Raw genomic sequence first — 22,855 nt, forward strand, 5'->3', positions numbered from 1 at the left:
TCCTTCCCCTATACTCTCACCCCCCTTCTGTTTCCTCTCTCCCCTTTCCCTCCCTTTCTTACCCCTCCCATTCCCTCTCCCCTTCCCCCTCCCACTCTCCCCATTCCCCCCACCCATCCCACTCTTCCCCTTCCCCTCCCACTCTCCCCATTCCCCTCCCCCTCTCCCCTTCCCCCTCCCACTCTCCCCTTCCCCTTCCACTCTCCCCATTCCCCTCCCCTCTCCCATCTTCTCCTCCTCTGCCCATTGCCCCCTCTCTTCACCTCCCTTTCTCCCCTTCTGCCTCCCTCTCTTCTCTTCGCCCTTCCCCTCCTTCTCTTCACTTCCCCATCCCCCTCCCCCTCTCTCCACTTCCCCATCCCCCTCCTTCTCTCCCCCTTTCTCCTTCCCCTTCCCATTCTCACTCTTCCCTACTTCCCTTTTCCCTCCTACTCTCAACTCATCCCCTTCTCCTCTCCCCATTCCCTTTCCACCTTCCACTCTTCCCTTTCCCTTCCTCTCTCCCCTTTTCCCTTCCCCCTCACTCTCTCCTCTTTCCCTGCCCCCTTCCCATTCCCTCTCCCCGTTCCTCTCCATCTCCCATTCCCCTTCCCTCATTCCCCTCCTTTCTCCCCTTCCCCTCCCTCTCTACCCCTTACCATCCCCTTCCCTCCCCTCCCCCTCCCTCATCCACTTCCCCTCTTCCCTCCCTATTCCTAACCCTCTTCACCTCTCTTGCTCCCCTTCCCCTCCATCCCTCCTCCTTCCCTTTTAACCTCCCTCTCTACCCCTTACCATCCCTCTTCCCATTCCCTCCCCCCTCCCCCTTCCACTTCCCCTCCCTCTCTCCACCTTCCCACTTGAACTCCCTCTCTCCCCTACCAGTCTTCCCTCCCTCCCCATTCCCCTCTTCCCTCCCATTCCCCTTGCTCCCCTTCTCTTTTCCCCTTTCATTCCCTCTCCCTTCCCCCTCTCTCCCTTACTCCTTTACTCCGTCTCTACCAAAAACCATCCCCTTCCCTCCCCTCTTCACCCCTTCCCCTCTCCCCCTCTCTCTCCACCTTCCGTTTCCTCTCTCCCTCTTACCCCCCCATTTCCCTCCCTCTACCCCAATCCCCTTTTCCCATCCTACTCTCACTTCCTCTTCTTCTCTCCCCATTCCCCTCACCCCTTCCCCCTCCTCTACCCTTCCCACTCCCTTTTCCTCTTCTCCTCTCCCCATTCCCTATCACTCTTCTCCCTCCATCTCCCCTTCCCCTCTCTATCCCCTTTTTCCTGCCACTTCCCATTCCCTTTCTCCCCTTCCCCTCCCTCCACTCTCTCCTTCCCTCTTCCTCCCCCTCTCTCCCCTTCCCCTCCCCCTCTCTCCCCTTTCCCCCCTCCCCTCTCCCTCTCTCCCCCTTCCCCCTCCCCTCTCCCTCTCTCCCCCTCCCCTCTCCCTCTCTCCCCCTCCCCTCTCCCTCTCTCCCCCTCTCCCCTCCACTTCCTCTCTCCCCCTCTCCCCTCCACTTCCTCCTCTCCCACTACCCTTTGGCCCTCGCTCCTCCCCGCATCCCTGACCCACCCTTACACACCCCCACCCCTTGGCCCACAGCCAGGTCTGTAGCTGGAGACGGGTTAAGAGGCGAGCCCTGACGTCAGACCGGTTCCGACAAATGCCCCCTCTGGTGTGTACGGGAGGGGGTAGGTGGCCGTCGTCGGGCTGCCCGGGAGGGCTGCGGAGCGATGAGGAGGGCAGCGGAAGGGAGCGGGGGTAGTCGGCGCGAACCGTGCAGCCGCTGAAGCGGGCGCTGCGCTGCGGAGCGGGGAGCGGGGAGCGGAGTCACTGCGGCTTCGCAGCCGGGCCGGAACCTCTGGGCAGCCGAGAGGGAGACGGAGCTTCTGGCCGCAGCTGAAGACAGCAACGATGTGGAGATTGCAGGAGGAGCGAGTGTCCGGTGTCTGCTCCTTCCTTACCGGACTCTCGGTGGTCTATTGGGCTCAAAGGTACAGTTAACTCCACTGGTCGCCAATCTTAAACCTTATTCCCCCCGATAAACCCTCCTTTACCGTCTCCCCTGTATTCTGCATGCAGGCTTTGGTTACTGACACGTTCCCATTCCGTCTCAGATACAACACTGAATATACACCATTGAATGTTTTTGGCCGAGTAATATAATCATCTATTCCGCACCCCCCTTTCCGTTCCTTTGATATGCCCAAAATCGGGTTGTGCTCTGAATATCCAGCGGACTCCATCCGCTGTCTTCACAGAACTGGCGGTGTGCTGGAAGGAGAGACATTAAAAGGCGTGAATTACCTCTGCATGTATGCTCCACACCGTGTATTCAGGTGAGGTCTGCACTGATAGGTTCCCACTGTTTATTCCATGCGCATACCCTCTCTGGTCCACCATTGCTTGTGGGACTCTGACCAGACCAAAGTGGCATCTGTGCACTCTACCATATCTGGGAAGGGAGGTCGAAGATGGGAGCTGGTGGGCAGAGGAAGGGCTGATCAAGGTGGGCAATGGTGCTGGTGTTTCCTCTGTGCTTTCACATTAAGGGACACACTGGAAATCAAATTTGAAGTTCTCTTTCTTCCCGGATGCCCCATCTCCATTTTGATCAGTTCTGGGTTGGGGAATGGAGGCTCAGGAGACTGCAGATGCGTGAAGCTGGAGCAACATGTAAAGGTGCTTGAAGGAATCAGTTAGTTGGGTAGCATCTGCTGCAGGGATAGGGTAAGGGGGCAAGTCCAGGTCCCGATGAAGGGTCTTGACCTGAAATGTAGATTGGCAATTTCCCTCCACAGATGCTGGCTGGCCTGCAGAATTCCTCCGGCATCTTCTGTGCTGCTCCAGTCCAGGTGATTCTCACAAACGAGCAATGATGGTACCTTCTTTCAGGAGGACTCTGAGCAGGCGTGTGAAGCACATCCTCCGTCCCTTCATGAGCAAGCTCAGAATAGGTTGCCTGGTGTCAGGCACATGATCAGTTTAGCTGTCCAGTGGACCCAATAGTTGTGGTCTTGGTGCTGGGTGTGCTGGCCGAGGGCAGGACACTGATGTTGGTTTGCTTATCCTGTCAGTGGATTTGGAGGATTTTGTAGGATGATGTTGGTACTTTGAGATGATCATCATAGGTAGTGTGTTTCAGAAGCATTCCAGAGGGTCGGATCATTGCTGCACAGTAGAATTTCAGTGTGGTGTTTAAAATTTTGATCACCCTTTTCCACAGACAGCCAAAGCTTGTGCTAGAACACTGGAGGGATGGTGAATGCTACCATGAATGCATATCTTCTCTGCCAGGTGTTGACGAGGAAAATGGTCCCACAATTTCTAGATTTTGTTGTCATAGGGGCAATGTTATACAGTAGAGGACCTTGTTAAATGGACGTTTAAAGACCCATCAGAGAACTTGCTCACCAGTTGAGTCCAGTCCTTTGTTCATTGGGTATTGTATTTGTGGATATAAATCTGACCTTTCGGCTGCAATTAGCAAATGGGAACGTTGGCTATTTTGAGAGAGACTCAGACTGATGCTCTTTCTGTTCTCTTGCCTCAGTGTCAATGGAATCGGTAACATTTCCCTGGTGAAAAGAACAGTGGACAGATTGCTCAGAGGGTACGACATCCGCCTCAGGCCTGACTTTGGAGGTATTTCAAACTGTTATCATCAGTAAACTTTATCAGATAGCTTCAACCTTGGCTATTGGGAGATATCAAATTCCTGCACTGAAAAAGATGACAAGATAGTGTGTGTGTATAGGCCTCCTTTGTATTTTTATAGGGTATGAATTATCAGGAATGCTTTAACTAAAGATGCTCCGCAATCAAAAAAGATGATTGGGTTGATAGACAGAAATGATTTCCACTTTTGGGAGGGTCCCAGGCATAGTGGCATAATGTTAAAGTTAAACCCAGGCTGCAGAAGGGTGATGTCTGGTACATTTCTTCATATAGACGTGGGAATCCTAGAATATCCCTTCCAAAAATTTCAGAGGCTGCAGTGTAAAATTTCGAAACAAAATTTGTTTGTAATGTGAAATAAGCAAATGGAAGGCATTAAGATACAGAACATTGTATGACAGGTCACGACATTGTGGAGGGAGCTTGGACCTGGATGACTACTATAGTTCTCATGTTATATCAGTGTTAACATTTCTGTTGGATGTTACTGAAACCTTTGTTTGACTCTCTGTCACTAAATATTTTCCTTTATTGCAGTAATCCTTTCAGTAATCTGAGTGTAAAATTATATCTGTCATTAATTTGTTCTGTTTGAGTTGGCCTTCTGGTAATTTTATTGAAATTTTTACTTTAACTGGGAGCTGGTTGGGAAAGGCCTCATCTCTTACATACTTTGAGAAAGCGGCCCAGCTTGAGAGTGCATCATTTAAAACTCAACAATGGATGCTTAAAAGGAGCTTGCAATTGGAAAAGAGCAGCATGATTAAACACTCTTAATATTTTCTTTATCGCCAGGATCTCCAGTTACAGTGGGAATGAGTATTCACATCGCCAGCATAGACATGATCTCTGAAGTTAACATGGTGAGTTAAAGGATATTATTGTGGCTAAAATGTACTTAGTAAATTTGGTGTGTACCAGGATAAGACTATAAGGTATTTAAGAGATGAAGTGTTTTGGCATTCCATACAGGAGTAATAGGGACACCATTCAGAATGGAGATTGGCAACTTATTTCAAACATATGTGTTAAGGAGCAACATTAGCTAATGTTATTCCCTTATTCCAAAAGGGATAAGAGTGATAAACCAAGAAACTACAGGTCATTCCTTAAGAAATAGTTTGGAAGTTACTGGAAAAATTTTCTAAATGACAGGGTTTATATTCACTAAGAAAGGCAGGAACTGATTAAAAGGACTCGATATGGTTTGGGCAGGGGAAATCTGGTCTCATAAATCTGATTGACTTTTTTTGAGGAGATAATTGATGAAGATAGGGCTGTAACCATGCTTAAGCAAGGCTTTTGACAAGTCCTGTATGGTAAGCTTTTCCAGAATATTAGGGCGCATGCAATTTATGTTGTGTTAGCAAACTGAATCCAAAATTGGATTGGTGATAAAAGGCAAAAGATACTCGTAGAGGGATGTTTTCCTGACTGGAATTCCGTGACCAGTGTCGTGTGCAGGAATTGGTTCTGAGGTCATTGTTTTCCGTATATATGAGTGAGTTGAGCTCCTTGGAAAGTTTGAGGACAATACAAAATTTGGTGGCATCGTAGATCATGAAGAAGACGGTGGTCCTTAGGAGTAATCAAAAACAGAAGGAAATTGTGGTATACACAGTTCCCTGAAAATGGTGACACAGGTGGATAGGGTCATGAAGAAGCCATTTGGCAATCTTGTCTTCATTGGCCGAGACACTGAGTATAACAGTTAGTATGTCATGTTGGAGCTGTATAAAATGTTGGCCTGGAGTATTGTGTGCATTTCTGCTTGCCACAATACAGGAATGACGTGGCAGTAAGAGTCCAGAAGTGGTTCACCAGCCAGATGCCTGGATTGCAAAGGTGAGATTGTAAAAGGGAAATTGAATAAATTGTGTTTATTCTCACTAGAATGTAAAAGGCAGATGATGATCTTATAAAATACAAAGAATATATTTTTGGTAAATGGTCAGAGTCTTTTTCCTTGGGTGAGGAAGTCTGAAACTAGAAGGTTCAGGTTTAGGGTGAAAGGAGAGACATTTAAAGGAGATCAGAGGGGCAAGTGTTTCACTCAGAGGGTGATGGTATCTGCCAGAAGAGATGGTAAAGGTAGGTACAATTACAATGTTTAAAAGGCATTTGGATATTAAGGAGGGGAGGGATACAGACCTAATTCAGGAAAATAGAATTGGCTTAGATGGGCATTACAGCTTGTGTAGACAAATTAGGCCGATAGGTCCCATTCCCATGCTATGAGTCTCTGCACTACATTGTTTGTTATTTCTGAATTAAAAGAAAACTAATTAAACACAATCCTGTGCACTACACAGAGACAGTTGCACTTCTTCCCCACCTGATGTTGGATTAAATCCCCAATAGTTTTGCAAATGTATATGTAAATTCCATTGCATTGTTGAAAGAGCAAGAGGCTTCAGTTCACTATTTATATCTTAACTAACATATCTAAAAACAATGTAATCTGTTTGTATGTATGTTGATGTCTGGTGGACTTGCTGAGTGAAAATCAGCTGCTGTATTTCCTTTATTACAGATGATAATATTTTGAAAGTAATAGATACCAATGCATGTCCTAAATTCATGACTAAACAGTATTTTTTAAAAATCTTTAAATGAAATTGTGTAAAGCAGGAAAGTAAATGACCTCAAGGATGAATAACGTGGGCTAAAGGCCCCCCAACTGATTACTAAGGTTTTCCAATCCAATTTAATTGTTGGTAGTTTTAAATATTAAAGTAATGTATTGCAAAACTGACTTTTATCAGCTTCGCTTGTACCCCAAAAGAAGGTGCAAATCAGCTGCCTTCCTGCGCTATTACAAGAATTATTAAGAAGGTCCTCCTGCAATGTTGTATTTTGGTTGGGTGTATCAAGTCACAATGAGAGTAGAGGAGGTGCAAAGTATTTACACAATATATTCCTGCCAGATTAACAGCAGGGTGAAATCTGGATAAACCTGTTTTCTTTGAATCTCTAACTGGAAGATTCAATGGGATGCGAACTGCCACAGTTGAACTATTTGGCAGCTTGCTATTGTCTACTTTATGTATGGTACACAGGTGCTGGAAGGAATTAATCGTTAGGGTGGTGGTTGAAGTGCTAATCAAGTAGATAGCTTTCACTGCATGGTGTTGAGTTTGTGTTGTTGAAGCTGTACTCAACCAGGCAAGTAGCTCCTTTAATCTCAGTTGATCGAATTTTGTAAAATGACATTAAGTGAGTAGTGAAGACATGACAAGAATAATAGGGTTCCAGCTCTGAAACAATGGAAGCCAATCTTCCTGTAGTGAGGTGACCAGAACTGAGCGCAGTACTTCAAATGGGGTCTGACCAGGGTCCTATATAGCTGCAACATTACCTCTCGGCTCCTAAACTCAATCCCATGGTTGATGAAGGCCAATGCACCATATGCCACCTTAACCACAGAGTCAACCTGTGCAGCAGCTTTGAGTGTCCTATGGACTCGGACCCCAAGATCCCTCTGATCCTCAACACTGCCAAGAGTCTTACCATTAATACTATATTCTGCCATCATATCTGACCTACCAAAATGAACCACCTCACACTTATCTGGGTTGAACTCCATCTGCCACTTCTCAGCCCTGTTTTGCATTCTATCGATGTCCCACTGTAAGCTCTGACAGCCCTCCACACTAACATAACACCTCCAACCTTTGTGTCATCAGCAAACTTACTAACCCATCCCTCCACTTCCTCATCCAGGTCATTTATAAAAATCATGAAGAGAAGGGGTCCCAGAACAAATCCCTGAGGCACACCACTGGTCACTGACCTCCATGCAGAATATGACCCGTCTACAACCACTATTTGCCTTCTGTAAGCAAGCCAGTTCTCGATCCACAATGCAATGTCCCCTTGGATCCCATGCCTCCTTACTTTCTCAATAAGCCTCGCATGGGGTACCTTATCAAATGCCTTGCTGAAATCCATATACACTACATCTACTGCTCTATCTTCATCAATGTGTTTAGTCACATCCTCAAAAAATTCAATCAGGCTTGTAAGGCATGACCTGCCTTTCACAAAGCCATGCTGACTATTCCTAATCATATTATACCTCTCCAAATGTTCATGAATCCTGCATCTCAGGATCTTTTCCATCAGCTTACCAACCACTGAAGTAAGTCTCACTGGTCTATAATTTCCTGGGCTATCTCTACTCCCTTTCTTGAATAAGAGAACAATACCTACAACCCTTCAATCCTAAGGAACCTCTCCCAACCCCATTGATGATGCAAAGAACATTGCCAGAGGCTCAGCAATCTCCCCCCTCACCTCCCACAGTAGCCTGGGGTACGTCTCATCTGGTCCCGGAGAGTCCCAGAGATGCTCTCCAATAGCTCCAGCACATCCTCTTAATGTCTATACGCTCAAGCTTTTCAATCCGTTGTAAGTCATCCCTACAATTGCCAAGATCCTTTTCCATAGTGAATTCCGATGCAAAGTATTCATTAAGTATCTCTGCTATTTCCGGTTCCATATACACGTTTCCACTGTCACACTTGATTGGTCCTATTCTCTCACGTGTTATCCTCTTGCTCTTCACATACTTGTGGAATGCCTTGGGGTTTTCCTTAATCCTGCTTACCAAGGCCTTCTCATGGCCCCTTCTGCCTCTCTTAATTTCATTCTTAAACTCCTTCCTGCAAGTCTTACAATCTTCTAGATCACTATCAACACCTAGTTTTTTGAACCTTTCTTAAGTTTTTCTTTTCTTCTTGAATAGATTTTCAACAGCCTTTGTATACGACCATTCCTGTACCCTCCCAGCCTTTACCTGTCTCATTGGAACGTACCTATGCAGAATGCTGCACAAATATCCCCTGAACACTTGCCACATTTCTGCCGTACATTTCCCTGAGAACATCTGTTCCCAATTTATGCTTCCAAGTTCCTGCGTAATAGCTTCCTATTTCCCCTTACTCCAATTAAACGCTTTCCTAACTTGTCTGTTCCTGTCCCTCTCCGATGCCGTGGTAAAGGAGATAGAATTGTGATCACTAAGTGTGGGTGTATTATGTATGTGACAGGTTAGTGTCCCGGAACCAAGGAAAAATATTTAGGAACAGATGTACACCATTGGATTCAATCAAGTCTTCTCATCATGTTTGAAACCATTCAAAGATTTAAATAATATGAGACTTCTATGTTAAGTACTGAGGTTTATGCCTGAATGACCAAGAATTCTGTACTATTCAACACTATATGGTACCTGTCCCAGCAACTGTAGTGATATCTGATCCAATATATTTTCCAATTCAATTGCAATGCCTATAATTGATACCCGTATCAGTTTGTGACAGGACCTGTACTAATAACTACATCATTGCTTATACAGATACCAGTTCAGTAATCATACCAATATCTGTATTAGTATGTACTATGATGGGATCTTGACTGATACTCGGCAACGTTGTCAGCGCCTGTACTGGTACTCCTGATAACTATACTCAAATCTATCCCAGCTCCTGATCTAATTTATAATTGTACCCACATCTCTGCTGATATCTGTGTGTGTTTGAGAGTATATGCCATAACTGTGTCTTTGCCAGTCTGTGTGTGGTAATTGTATCAGTGCCTGTACCAATATCTCTTCTACCACCTGCTCCAATAACTGTACTGGTGTCTATACTAGTGTCTTTCAGGATTCTGCACTATCAACTACAATGATACTTGAATTAACAATCCTTGAATGACTGCCCATGCGGGAGCTATGCCACTGCCCGTGCATGTGGTTGTACCCATACCGCTGTACCTGAACACCTCCTGTAAAGATACCTGTGCTAACACCTTCCTTATCATATACTCTTCACGCCAGCAGTTGAACTACTCTCTCTAATGATGTCCCTCCTGGTATCTGTACCAGCCCTTTACCAGCACCTGTACCAATATCCGTGCCAGACTCTCCACCAATTCTATTCCATAGTTTTTGATGCAACTAATCTCATCTTAGGCAGCTCCCAATGTTCAAATGTGACTAGCTTCTGCTTCTGTTTATAGGTTCTGATGAGGCTAATGAGGTCACATGGATATACACAGTCTCTGCGAGACCTGAGGCAGAGAGGTGTTTAACACAGGGGTCCCCAACCTTTTTTGCACTGCGAACCGGTCTAATATTGACAATATTCTTGCAGACCGGTCGGGGTGGGAGGGGGGGCATGTTCAAGTAGGGACAAATTCACCTCAACATGTCTTCTACAGTTAGGGTTGCCAACTTTCTCACTCCCAAATAAGGGACAAGAGTAGCAGTCAAATCCTGACGAAGGGTCCCGGCCCAAAACGTCGACTGTACCTCTTCCTATAGGTGCTGCCTGGCCTGCTGCGTTCACAGCATATTTTGTGTGTGTTGACGGGACACTTGTTTACTCTAAGCAAGACTACCATGACCATGAAGCCTTGCGCGGGCACCTGTCTGCGCATGCATGATGTGCGCATTTGTGACATGTGCATGCGCGTACGTGCCAATTTTTTCTCCACAAATCAGTTTTGGCTTAATCTTCCCGACTACACTGTACATACATTATTTCTGCTTTATATAGGCTGTGTATTTATCATATCATTGATGCTTTTACTATATGTTAGAGTTATTTTAGGTTTTATGTGTTATTTGGTATGATTTGGTAGGTTATTTTTTGGGTCTGGGGACTCTCAAAAATTTTTCCCATTTAATTTAATGATAATTGCTTCTGCACTTCACACCATTTCAGCACGAACGGTTTCGTAGGAATGCTGTACCTTAGCCGGGGGAATACAAGACAAGGGCGGTCCCGTATGGGACAAACCAATTTAGCCCAATATACGGGATGTCCCGGCAAATACGGGACAGTTGGCAACCCTATGTTTAACATTGCGCGCCAGGGAATGAGGAAAGGTACAGCTGACTCATATCGTTTCCTCGCGGCTCGGTAGCACATACTTTGCGGCCCGGTACTGGTCCACGGCCCGGTGGTTAGGGACCGCTAGTTTAACACAATGGTGGGAAATTTTTTCGGGACCTCCCATTGGAGAACAGAGACTCTCTCTGCAAGTTACACACCAGGGATCTCATGAGCCAATGAGGATAGCCTTTTCCAAGAACACTTTGAGCATGTCCTCAAACTATTTCCTCTGTTCTTTTGGAAATCTCATGCTATACTGAAGCTTAGTGGTAGAGTCTCTGTTCTGGGAATCTGGTGCTGGGCATGAGGACAATGTTTTTCACCTATTGAATCTGACTGATTGTACAAGGGGTTCTTAATGCTGGGGGTGTTAGCCTGGAAGAGGAGATTGATGCTCCCATAGATTTGGAGGTTTAGTGGAGACGATATTGGTGATATCTCTCCATTGCCTTGACATGTTTGCTGTCAGCAGTCCAGGCTTCAGAAGCAATGCAGGAAGGCAGAGGCCACTGTTGATATGTGGTCCATAAACTTTGATCTTGATCATCCCAGCATTTTCTAGATAGTTAAAATCAGCATCAATGCCCCTCTGTGCTTGAGGGAACCCTTCCAATTTATAGCAAATGGTCCATTTTCTAAGCATCTTGTTGAGGATCTTTGCTGTCAGAGGCAATTGGTGAATTTGTGGAATTTGTTGCCACAGGCAGCTGCAGAGGCCCAGTTGGGTGTATTTAAGGCAGAGCTTGATAGTTTCTTGATTGGACATGGCATCAAAGGTTACAGGGAGAAGGCTGGGGAGTGGGGCTGAGGAGGGGATAAAAGGATCAGCCATGATTGAATAGTGGAGCAGACTCGATGGGCCAAGGAGCCTAATTCTGCTCCTGTGTCCTATGGTCTTATACAGTGGATGATCTTTTGCGCATGAGTGTGAGGTTCACTCTCTCATATTGTGTATCATTGCATACCACAGACCGATGATGGAGATTGGAATGAGCTTGGTTCTAAAGTGGAGGAAATGCAAATTCTTCAGTTTCCCAGTATTCTATTTTATTGCTTGGATTTACTGCGTTTACCCTCAAGAAAGTTAATCTCATGGTTGTAGATGGCGACGTATATTTACTTTGAACTCTAACCTCCTGCCCTGCCTATTCTTCCCACCACCAAACTACATACCACCTGGGGACGATGTTTAGAGGCCAATTAGCTTGAGCTCATGTGCGTTTGGAGAAAGGCAGAAACTGGAACATCCAGATGAAACCCTACAGGGAGAATGTGCTGATTGTACTTGTGTTGCTAGTGCCGTGAGGCGACACAGGAGCACAAGCTGAGCAGTCTACAGCATGTAAGACGGTACCTTTTTCAAAAAAAAATAGGAGAACAAGTATTACTGGCAGGCAAGATTAAGGAGAATCCCAATGCACATTATAAGGATATCAGATGCAAGAGGGTAACCAGGGAACGAGAAGGTCACCTTAGTGTCCAAAAGTGCAAATTATGATTGGCACCAGGGGATGTAGGTGAGGGCTTCAATAACTCCTTCTCACTATTCACTAAGAAATAAATGGTAGACATTCAGGGAGAGTGCTAGTGATATTCTTCAACAGGACAACATTAAGAAAGAGGAAGTGTTTCTTACTGATGCAGATAAATCCAATGGATCTACTGGGGTGTACAGTATCACAAGCCACTGTGGGAGGCAAGGTACGAGATAGCTGGCACCCTGGTGGAGATGTTTACATTGTTGCCTGCCACTGGTGGAGTATCAAATGACTAGAGGATAGTTCATGTGGTTCCCCTATTAATAAAGGACAGCAGGGATAAGTCAAGTAATTATAGGCTGGGACATCTTTTATCAGTGGTAGGGAAATTGTTTGAAAAAATTCCAAGAAACATGATTTATTTACACTTGCAGAGGCAATGATTGATTAAAGATAGCCAGCATGGGTTAGCTCGTGCGAAAACTGGTTTCAGTAAATTTGATTTTTTTAGAAGAGGTAACTCAGTACACACTCAATGGCCACTTTATTCCATATCCCTGTACGTCTGCTCATGAATGCACACATCTACCCGGCCAATCATGTGGCAACTACTCAATCTATAAAAGCTTGTAAAGATTTGAAATGTATCATTTGCGCTAACAGCCAACGCAACCGAAGGGCGTGCAGGGGCCAGCCCACAAGTGTGGTCGGTTCTTTCTGGTTTCTTACTTTGTGGATACCAGTGAGCAGGCAAATATCACAGCTGTATAATTTATACATTCTTTGATAAAAGTGGTTCAGTTGTTGTTCAGACCAAACATCAGAATCGGGAAAAAGCGTGATCTAAGTGAGTTTGACTGTGGAATAATTGTTGGTGCTAGATGGGGAGGTTTGAGAATCTTAGAAATTGCTCAACATGCACAACAGTCTTTAGAGTTTACAGAGAATGGTGCAAAAAACAGAAAAAAAAATCCAGTTAGTGGCATTTCTGTGGGTGAAAGTGCCTTGTTAATGAGAGATGTCAGAGGAGAATGACGAGACTGATTTGAGCTTAGAGGAAGGCAACAGTAACTCAAATAACCACGTGGTGATAACAGTGGGGTGTGGAAGAACATCTCTGAACTCACAGCACATTGAACCTTAGAGTGAATGGGCTGCCGCATCAGAAGACCACCACCATGCACACCTTAGTGTCCAAAAGGAGGTATCCAGTAAAGAGGCCAATGAATGCATTGATAAAAGTTATACAGAAAATGTTGGGCTTGAAATGACCCACATGGTGGGCTGGTCCAACAGATTAGAGCTCATACGATCTAAACCTAACTGCCAATTTGGATGCAAAATTGGCTTTATAATAAGGGGCAGGGGTTAATGGAGGAACGTTGCTTTTGAGATTGGAAGACTGTGAACCACAAGGACTAATGTTGAGGTATTTGTTTGTAATGTACATTAACAACTTGTCGATGTAATACAGAAGGCATAAGTAAGTTTGCAATGACAGAAATTTGCAATGTTCAATCAATAGCAGGGAGTGTTATCTATTTAATATTTAAGTAATATTTGAGTAATCTTGATTAAATATTGGTTGATTATGCATTCTTGTTTAAATAATTCGCTATGGTTTATATGTATAAATACATGAATTAAATAAAGTAAACTCCAGGTTAGACCCACATTTCAAACTTCCATATCTTGCTGATATTATCAAAGTAATGCAGGAGCATTTAGAATTAAAACCATTGTTGATTGCAGAATGCTTTAGGTTTCACAAGTGGAATCAAAAAGAAGGGAAGTCCATTTCAGCGTAGGTGGCTGAATCAGTGAGATCATCTATGCTTTGTCAGTTTGGTAATGGACTTGAGATCCACTGAGAGATCATTGAGTTTCTGGAATCTTACAAGAAAGCATTCAAAAATGACTCCTGAAGCATAACTTCCATTTAAAGGAGCAGTTGAAATCACTGTTTCAATGGAACCCTCAGACAGAGATGCAACTGAGTTTCAGTCAGGAATGAAAGTGAGTGTGGAGACAGAAATCAGCCTGGCCAAACTAATTGTGTTACCGTTGTGGCAGGGGCTGTCATACACCAGAACAATGCAGGTTTAAAAGTGAAACCTGTAGAAAATGCATCAAAGTAAGACACGTACAAAGAGCATGTTGGGCAGACAAAAATAAATGGAATGCACAGGGAAGAGAAGTCATTAAAATGTCAGGTTGCAGTTTCAAAAAGAGCATTAATCTGCATGCTGATGTTGTAAAATCTGATAATGATGACAATGACTCTGACTGTATGGCCTTGAGATTTACAGTGTGAAAATTAATGGACAAACAATATGGCTTACACCGGAACTGAATAGCAGATTAATTAAAATGGAATTAGTCACTGGTTCAGCCGGTTCAGCCATTCCACAAAGTGCATTTGAGAGGCCTTTCAAAGGTGCTATACTGAAGCCTGCGGATATCCAAATAAGAACTTGTTTTGGACAGTAGATAACTCCTGTGGGGACGACATCTGTAACAGTGAAATACAACAACCAACAAATCACATTGAGCTTGTATGTGTTAAAAACAGGAGGGAAAGCATTGTGGGGATGTGATTGGCTGAGACAACTACAAATTGACTAGCGATCCATCCACAATTTGTGTGCCACGTCCCTGCAAGAGAGTCAACTAAAACCTAATTAAGACATGCACTGCATGATGCGACAGCTGTCTCCATGCTAAACACTATGAACCATCGCTCAACAGAGGACAAACAGGTATTGTTGCCACCCTCTGTACCTCTGGTTGGAAAGTAAATTGGACCAAGGAAGGACCATGCTGTTCAGAAGGGCGTGAAAGTGACAAAAGCAGTGATCCGACTACAACAGTTTTTGTCAGAAAGATACTTGAGAAAGCTTCTGATATGTTAGTCAGGCAGTTACTTGCAAAATGTGGCTTAGTTTTAAACTGGAAGAGAGTTCAAGGAGCTTCAGGAAAGTTGCAAGCATTCAGCTTTTGTGAGTACAAAGAACCAGAATCTACTCTGTGTGCATTAAGGTTATTGCATGAACTTCAAGTGGGAAGCAAAAGCCACTTGTAAAAGTAATGCAAAGACCAAGGCCCAGCTGGATGAATGGAAACCCAAAAAGAAAGGAGTAAATAGATATATGAAAACAAAGGTTTTGCCAGATGATGTTGTGGATGAGGAGAGATCAGATCATAAAGAGAGCAATAGAAGGATTTATAAGAGAATACTGCAGTGAAATAAATGCACCTTCTTAAGATCAAGATACACAAACTAGAAGAAAAAGGAACAATAAAGGAAGGAGAAGAAAGGCAACCGGAGTTGTCAGAACCACTCCCTGCAGTCTCAGAGCCAACTCCTACAACCACCACGGAGAAGGCTCCAGAGCCTGCGATTGTTTCACAGCCACAAGTCTCAACTGCCAGGCAGAATAATCCCTCATGTCAGGAAAAGCATTATCCCTCAAAAGTAAAAAAATCTTTCACAGCAATTAAATCTTTAAGCCTGAATGGGAGAATTTAAAATGACTGTGTTGTGGATGTCTGTGTTGTAGTTGTATTATATAATATGCAGTGTGTAGAGTTGAGATGCATTGAATTGGTGTTTATAACTAAGCAGGGAGGAGTGTTGTGCATTAATGTATAAGTAATCTTTGAGTAATGGTGTGTGTGTCTATATATATATATATAAAAAAAAGTTGATTATGCATTCTTGCTTGTTGCATACATCACCACACTACCACGTGAAATGCACGTGCCTCGCTTAAAGTAAACTCTAAGTTAGACTTCATTTCAGACTCCCATGTCTTCCTTTGGATTAGTTTAACTCAAAACATCCAAAAGTTACAAATCATAACAGAGGATTTTCTTTGGCTTTAGTATGACATTGGTGAGCTGGAAAGTTGGGGCGAAGAAATGGCAGATGGCATTTAATCCTGGCAATTGAAAAGCGATGTATTTTATGACATCAAACAAAAGAAAGACGTGCATTGGGTATAGGGCTGTTGAGCAGTTCACTGACAGTAGCAGCACCAAAGATAAGGAGGTGAAGACCTCATATAATGCGCTTGTTTTCATTGATAGTGGAATAGAATATAAGAGATGTGATGTCATGTTACAGCTTTGCAAAACTTTGGTTAGGCCATATTTGGAGTAGTAGGTGCAATCTTAATTGCTGCTTTATGGGAAGGACGTGTTTGTATTTGAAAGGGTGCAAGGTGATTCGTCAGTATGATGTCTGGGATAGAGCAGTTCATTTATTGGGAGAGTCTGAACAGGCTTTTCTATTCCCGGTGGAACAGAGGAAGCCAAAGGGGAGACATGATAGAGGTACAAGGGGGCTAGGTAGGATATGTGGTAAGAAATCTTTTACCATGGTGGGCGAGTCTGAAACGGGTAACAATGGGTATAAGGTGAGAGGGAGAATGTTTAGAGAGGCTCAGAGAAAAAGTGGTTTCACACAGAGAGTGATCAGAGTCACAACACACTGACTAAGGGGGTGGTAGAGGCAAAGACTCTCACTGCATTTTACTTAAACGGGCGTTTGAATCACCAAGGCATAGTAAGCTGCAGACCAAATGAAGGTAAATGAGTTTAGTGTAGATAACTACAATGGTTAGCATGAATGGGATGGGCTGATAGGCTTCTGTCTGGTACAACTCTATGACCTTACCCGTTTCTCCATCAGTGCCTGTAGTTTGACCAGTGGGGATGACAAGGAATGAATAACTATTTAGGACAGAACAAAATTCTTATGACATTCAGTTTAAGATACTGCCCCTTTTATATGGGCTGTGTAACAATCTCAGGCCTCCTCTGTGGTAGTTGTAGGAGTCTATTGCACATTCCCTGATTTCCATCACTGAAACTGCAAGAGATTCTCTGCGGGTACAACTTCTCAAAACCAAAGCAACATGCGATATAACCCACCCAACTGTGACAATGTTCTCCACCAAGTCTTAACTGTTGTGACAGCACCTTGGCAAAGTTTTAAAGTGCAGTTTAACTGTTGTGAGTTCTGCTGACATCTGCTGTTCAGGTCATAATTCAATCAAGCCAATTAATAAAATGCAAAAAACATAGTCTTTGCTCAGGCTACACTGTTCAACTTGTTGACTTCAAGGAGGCAGATGGGCAAAACTGACACTTGAGAACAAAGAAAACCTGAAGTTAAGAACACTTTCTGATCATCAGCAGTGGGGATACAAGCCCCAACGCTGAGAGTGCGGAGATGGACCAAATACCAGAAGTGGGAACAGCTCCCTGCAAGTGGCTGCACAGATTGATGGAGTGGTGAAGGAGGCATTTGGCACCTGGATTTGAGGACATGTGCTGGAAGAAGTTGGGCAAACTTTAGAAACATAGAAAACATACAGCACAATACAGGCCCTTCGGCCCACAAAGCTGTGCTAAACATGTCCCTACCTTCGAACTACCTAGGCTTTACCTATAGCCTTCTATTCTTCTAAGCTCCATGTATCCATCCAGGAGTTTCTTAAAAGACCCTATCATTTCTACCTCCACCACCGCTGCCGGCAGCCCACTCCATGCACTCCACTTTCTGTGTAAAAAGACTTACCCCTGACATCTCCTCTGTACCTACTTCCAAGCACCTTAAAACTATGCTCTCTCGTGCTAGCCATTTCAGCCCTGGGAAAAAGCCTCTGACTATCCACACGATCAATGCCTCTCATTATCTTGTATACCTCTAACAGGTCACCTCTCATCCTCCATCACTCCAAGGAGAAAAGGCCGAGTTCACACAACCTATTGTCATAACGCAGGCTTCCCAATCCAGGCAACATCCTTGTAAATCTCCTCTGCACCCTTATATGGTTTCCACTTCCTTCCAATAGTGAGACAACCAGAAATGAGCACAGTACTCCAACTGGGGTCTGAGCAGGGTCCTCTATAGCTGCAATATTACCTCTTGGCTCTTAAACTTAATCCCACAATTGATGAAGGCCAATACACCATATACCTTTTTAACCACAGAGTCAACCTGCGCAGCAGCTTTGAGTGTCCTATGGAATCAGACCCCAAGATCCCTCTGATCCTCCACACTGCCAAAAGTCTTGCCATTAATGCTATATTCTGCCATCATATTTGACCTACCAAAATGAAACTTGAGCTGTTTACTGTGGAGTGGCAGGGCTGAAAGGGGATCCAGTAGAAAGTTCATTTTAAATTTATTATCAAAGTACATATATGTCACTCTATATAACCCCGAGATTTGTTTTCTTGCGGGCAGACTCAGTAAATCCAAGAACCATAATAGAATCAATGAGAGACTGTACCTAATAGGGCGGGCAGACAAACAACCAGTATGCAAAAGACAAAACCTATGAAAATACAAAGGAGAAGAATTAATAAATAGATAGATAGATAAATAAAGCAAGCAAGTAATAAGCATCGAGAGCATGAGATGAAGAGTCTTTGAAAGTGGGAACATTTCAGTGATGGGGCGAGTGAAGTTATCCCCTTTGGTTCAAGAGGCTAATGGTTGAGGGATAATAACTTTTCCTGAACCTGCTGGTGTGAATCCTGAGGCTCCTGTACCACCATCCTAATGGCAGCAGCGAGAAGACCTGGGTGGCGAGCGGGCCCCGATGATGGATGCTGCTTTCCTGTGACAGTGCTCTGTGTAGACATGCTCAATGGAGGGGAGGGCGTTACTGGTAATGGATTAAGAGACATAGGCAGAGCAGGTAAGCAGTATCATTTTCCCCAGGATTGAAATCACTAATACCAGAGAGCATAATTTTAAGGTGAGAGGGGAGTAACGTGAAAGAAGATTTGCAGGGCAATTTTTTTTTGTACACAGTGAGCAGTGTGGTATGCGCTGCCAAGTGTGGTAGTGGAAGTAAATTCGATCAATACATTTAAGCAGCTCTTGGATAAGCAGTGAATGGAGGCATATGGATGTGTAGGCAGAAGGGACTAATTTAGTAGGCTTTAATTAGTATTACACAACGTTATGGCCCAAAGTGTTTGTTCTTGTGCCTTCGTCTCCATAGAAGATAAAACAAAACAGTATGGCACTTGTGGTTTCTCTTTGAGTTCTGCCTTGCCTGAGGAGAGCAGGATTTGCTTCAAAATCTCCAGAGCTCTGGCCATGCTCTCAAATGAGGTTTATCAAATCTGGAGCTTTCCTGGACAGTTTCATTTGGGATTTTACAGTCCTGTGTAAGCTGGTCCCACTATCGTGATCAGCATCAGGCTGGAAGATGAGATGGAGCAGGTGCTGTTTGAATTGGATCTGTGTTCTGTACGGTACAAGATCAAATGAGCGTTGTGCTGTGTCAGAACTGTCGCACGGACATTTCCTCATCTTCACCAGCTCAGTTCTCTGCACTTCCGCAGAGAAGCTTTTGTAGTACGTGTGTTTGTAATTCATTAACAGAATCGGTGACAGATGCTCCCTATCAGGAGTACCAGAGAACATAAGAGTGCAGTACAAGACCCTTCAGCCTACAGTGTTGTGCTGAACCAATTAAACTGAATTTAAATGCCTAACTAAACTAATGCTTTCTGTTTACAGTGCCTATACGTCTCCATTCTCTGTACATTCATGTGGCTTTCTATAAGCCTCCTAAATGCCTCTGTGGTATTTGCCGCTACCAATATCCCTAGCAGTGCATTCCAACATTGTCTGTGGAAAGATTAAAAAAGCATTGCCCCATACATCACCTTTGAACTTTTTCATCTTTAACACAAAAACTCTTCCAGCACAGACTCGAGGGACTGAGTAGTTTCCTTTGGAACTGTAACAATTCTGTGATTCCGTGGGGACTTTTATTGCAGGTGAGGAAAGTGTTGGTTAGTCTGTACTGCAAGAGGGCATGTGTTGTCTATCCTGTATTTCAAGGGAGCAAACTGTTATTCATCTTCTAACACAAGGAAGAATTGTGTTATGTATTCTGCATCAGTAATGATGATTTTTTTTTAAACCCTGTATTACCATGAGCCAAAGGAATATTTATCCTGTTGTGCAAACTTGGTGGGGGTGGGGGGGGGGGGTTATGTTACAAATGTAGAGAAGCTGGAAGAAGTCAGCCAGTTGGGAAGCTTCTGTGGTAAGAGAAGACACTTAAAAATTCAAATCAATGACCTTTCCTCAGAACTAGCAATTGTGTTATTAGCTAATGCTGCTTGAGGGGAGTAAGTAATACAACATTGAAACAAGCCCTTTAGCCCAACTCCTTGGATTGTTTTCTTCTTCACACCCTTTCCAGCTTAATGATGTCTTTTGGACAACAGGGTAACCAAATCTGTGCACCTACTGTGGCCTCTCCATTGTCCCATCACCTATACTCAGCTCCTCGTTGATGAAGGTAACTCGTAAACACAAGATGCTCATCACTCACAAAGTGCTGGAGGGACTCACCGAGTCAGGCCACATCTATGGAGGGGAATAAGGATTCAATGTTTCAGGCCAATGCCCTTCATCAGGAATGGAATGGAAGGTGGAAGAAGCCAGATCAAGACAGGGAGAAGGAAAGGTGTGCAAGCTGGTGGGTGATTGGGGAAACCAGATGAGGGGGAATGAAGTAAGAAGCTGCGAGGTGATAGGTGGAAGAGGTAAAGGACTGAAGAGAGAATATGATAGGAGAGGATAAGAAAGGGGAAGAGGAGGGGCATCAGAGGGAAGTAGTGGGCAGGTGAAGAGAAGAAGTGAGAGGGGCATCAGAATGGGGAAAGGTAAAAAGAGAGAAGGGAGAGCTGGGAGAAATTACCAGAAGTTAGGGAAATCAATGTTCATACAGGTCAAAGGTGGAATATGAGGTGTTGCTTCTCTATTGTGAGTGTCCAGTAAAGGAGACATGTCGGAAGGGGAATAGGAAGTCAAATTGAAATGTTGGCCACCAGGAAATCCCACCTTTGGAGGCATTTGGAGTGAGGGTACTTGAGAAGGTGGTCCCCCAATCTACGGCCAGTCTCGCCGATTTAGAGGACTCCGCAACGGGAGCAAGAGATATAGTTGGTGATATGGATAGACTCTCATTTGCATTGCCTGTTTGGGTCCCTGAATGGTGCTGGGGGAGAAGGTGTAGGGACAGGTGTACTACTTGCCCACTAGCAGGGATAAGTGCCAAGAGGGAGATCAGTAGGGAGGGATGAGTAGGCAAGGGTGGCACGTAGAGTGAGTCATCCCCATGGAAAGCAGAGACTGTTGGTGTGGGGGGAGGGGGGCAGGGGCTTAGTGGTAGGATCCTTGTGCAACTCTCTCACCATGGCTCATTACCTCACTCTGGCTAACAACCACATGACTCAACGTTGCATGGGTAATGGTGAGAAGACCATCTTCAGCAAGCAGCACACATCTAGGGTTGATGTGATTCGTGTTCGACCAAACAGGGAAACTGGAGCATTCTGATGAGGGAATATTACTTGTGAATGCTGTGCAGATGCTGTCCAATGCAAAGTTATCATTCACCAGCAAATAACAGACCTTACACTGAAATAAATTACAGTGGAAGTATATTTACAGAGATTTCAGCTTTAACAAACAGTTAACGGGGGGGGGGGGAGGGGGAAGGGGAAGAAAAGGGCCTAGTACAGTTAATCTATTCTAAATGTGCACATAAACGTTGGAGCTCATTTCTGGAGTAGGTGGAAGGCATTGCTTTGATTACTCGTGCGCTGAACCCACAGTCTGCGTGAAAGGCACCAGCCACAGCTTGAACTTCTCTCAAAGACCATTTTGAACTCAGGAGTACTGGCACTTCCTTCTTTGAACCATTCATCTGCACAAAGTACTTCTTACAATAGGATCTCCCCTTTGGGTGGAATCCTCAGAGTATATTCCCATGTGCGCTTCTCCGCACCTCCTAACCAAAAGACCCAAAACCAGGCTATTATCCTTCAGAAATCGGATCCTGCCCTGCTTGCTGAAATATTCCATGGTGACCCACTGGACGGAATGTTACAGCACAATACCAAACAAACCCAACTGGCTGACACAACTTTCCTAAATTGGGCAAATGGCTCCCTATCTCAGCTGAAGTGAAAACACTAGTCTATAAAGCTTAACTAAGAGAACACACTGAGTTTGCAGAAAACTGCTAAAATTAAATTCCTAAAAGCATAGGAGTAGAAATGCAATTTTACTCAGGGCATTGCACTTGTAGATGGTGGAAGTTACAGAGAATGGTGTGCTGGGTATGGGGGCTAATGGGGCGCTGGGTAAGGTCAAGTGGCATCCTACCCTTGTTATGGTTACGGAAGGATGGGGTGAGGGATGTCTGGGAAATGGAGAAGAAGTGGGTAAGGACAGCATTGATGGTGTTCAGATGTTCTAGAATGGAATGCCTCATTCTCAGAAGAGATGGGGTGGAGACAAAGGTACTAAGAAAAAGGAAAAACATTTTTACAAGTGATAAGAGTTGGAAGAAGTATAGACAAGATGGCTGTGAGAGTCAGCAAGTTTATAAAAGTTATCAACAGATAATTTCTCTAGAGATGGAGACTGAGATAGAGACGGTGAGATCAAAAAAGGGGAGAGAGCTGTCTGAGATGGACCAATTAAATTTGAAAGCAGGGTAGAAGTTTGACACAAGGTTGATGAAATTGATGAGCTCAGAATGTGTGCAGGAAGTAGCACCAATGCAGTCTTCAATCTAGTATAGAAAGAGTTGAGGTGTATTACCAGTGTAGGCTTAGAATTTGGAGACGTAGGTGTCACTGGCTGGGACAGCATTTATTGTCCACCCCTACTTGTCCTTGAGAAGGTCGGGATTAACTGCTTCTTCAAACCAGTGTGACACTTTCCAGGATTAGACAAAGTTGTATTGAAGGACTATATTTCCCGTCAGCTCCATTTG

The 22,855-nt window shown here is 44.3% G+C and overlaps 1 protein-coding gene across 1 annotated transcript in view; it reads left to right on the forward strand.

Annotated features, from left to right (window-relative positions):
• Positions 1-1,798: 1,798 nt before the first annotated feature.
• The window catches only part of gabrb4 (gamma-aminobutyric acid type A receptor subunit beta4), a 163,006-nt gene continuing 141,949 nt past the window's right edge, over positions 1,799-22,855 (forward strand). The window contains exons 1-3 of the mRNA XM_072270462.1: positions 1,799-1,965; positions 3,525-3,616; positions 4,445-4,512. Coding sequence (XP_072126563.1) covers positions 1,886-1,965; positions 3,525-3,616; positions 4,445-4,512 — 240 coding nt within the window. The 5' untranslated portion in view covers positions 1,799-1,885. The remainder of the gene's footprint in view (positions 1,966-3,524; positions 3,617-4,444; positions 4,513-22,855) is intronic.

This window comes from Mobula birostris, chromosome 10 (assembly GCF_030028105.1).
Source record: "Mobula birostris isolate sMobBir1 chromosome 10, sMobBir1.hap1, whole genome shotgun sequence".
Lineage (NCBI taxonomy): Eukaryota > Metazoa > Chordata > Chondrichthyes > Myliobatiformes > Myliobatidae > Mobula > Mobula birostris.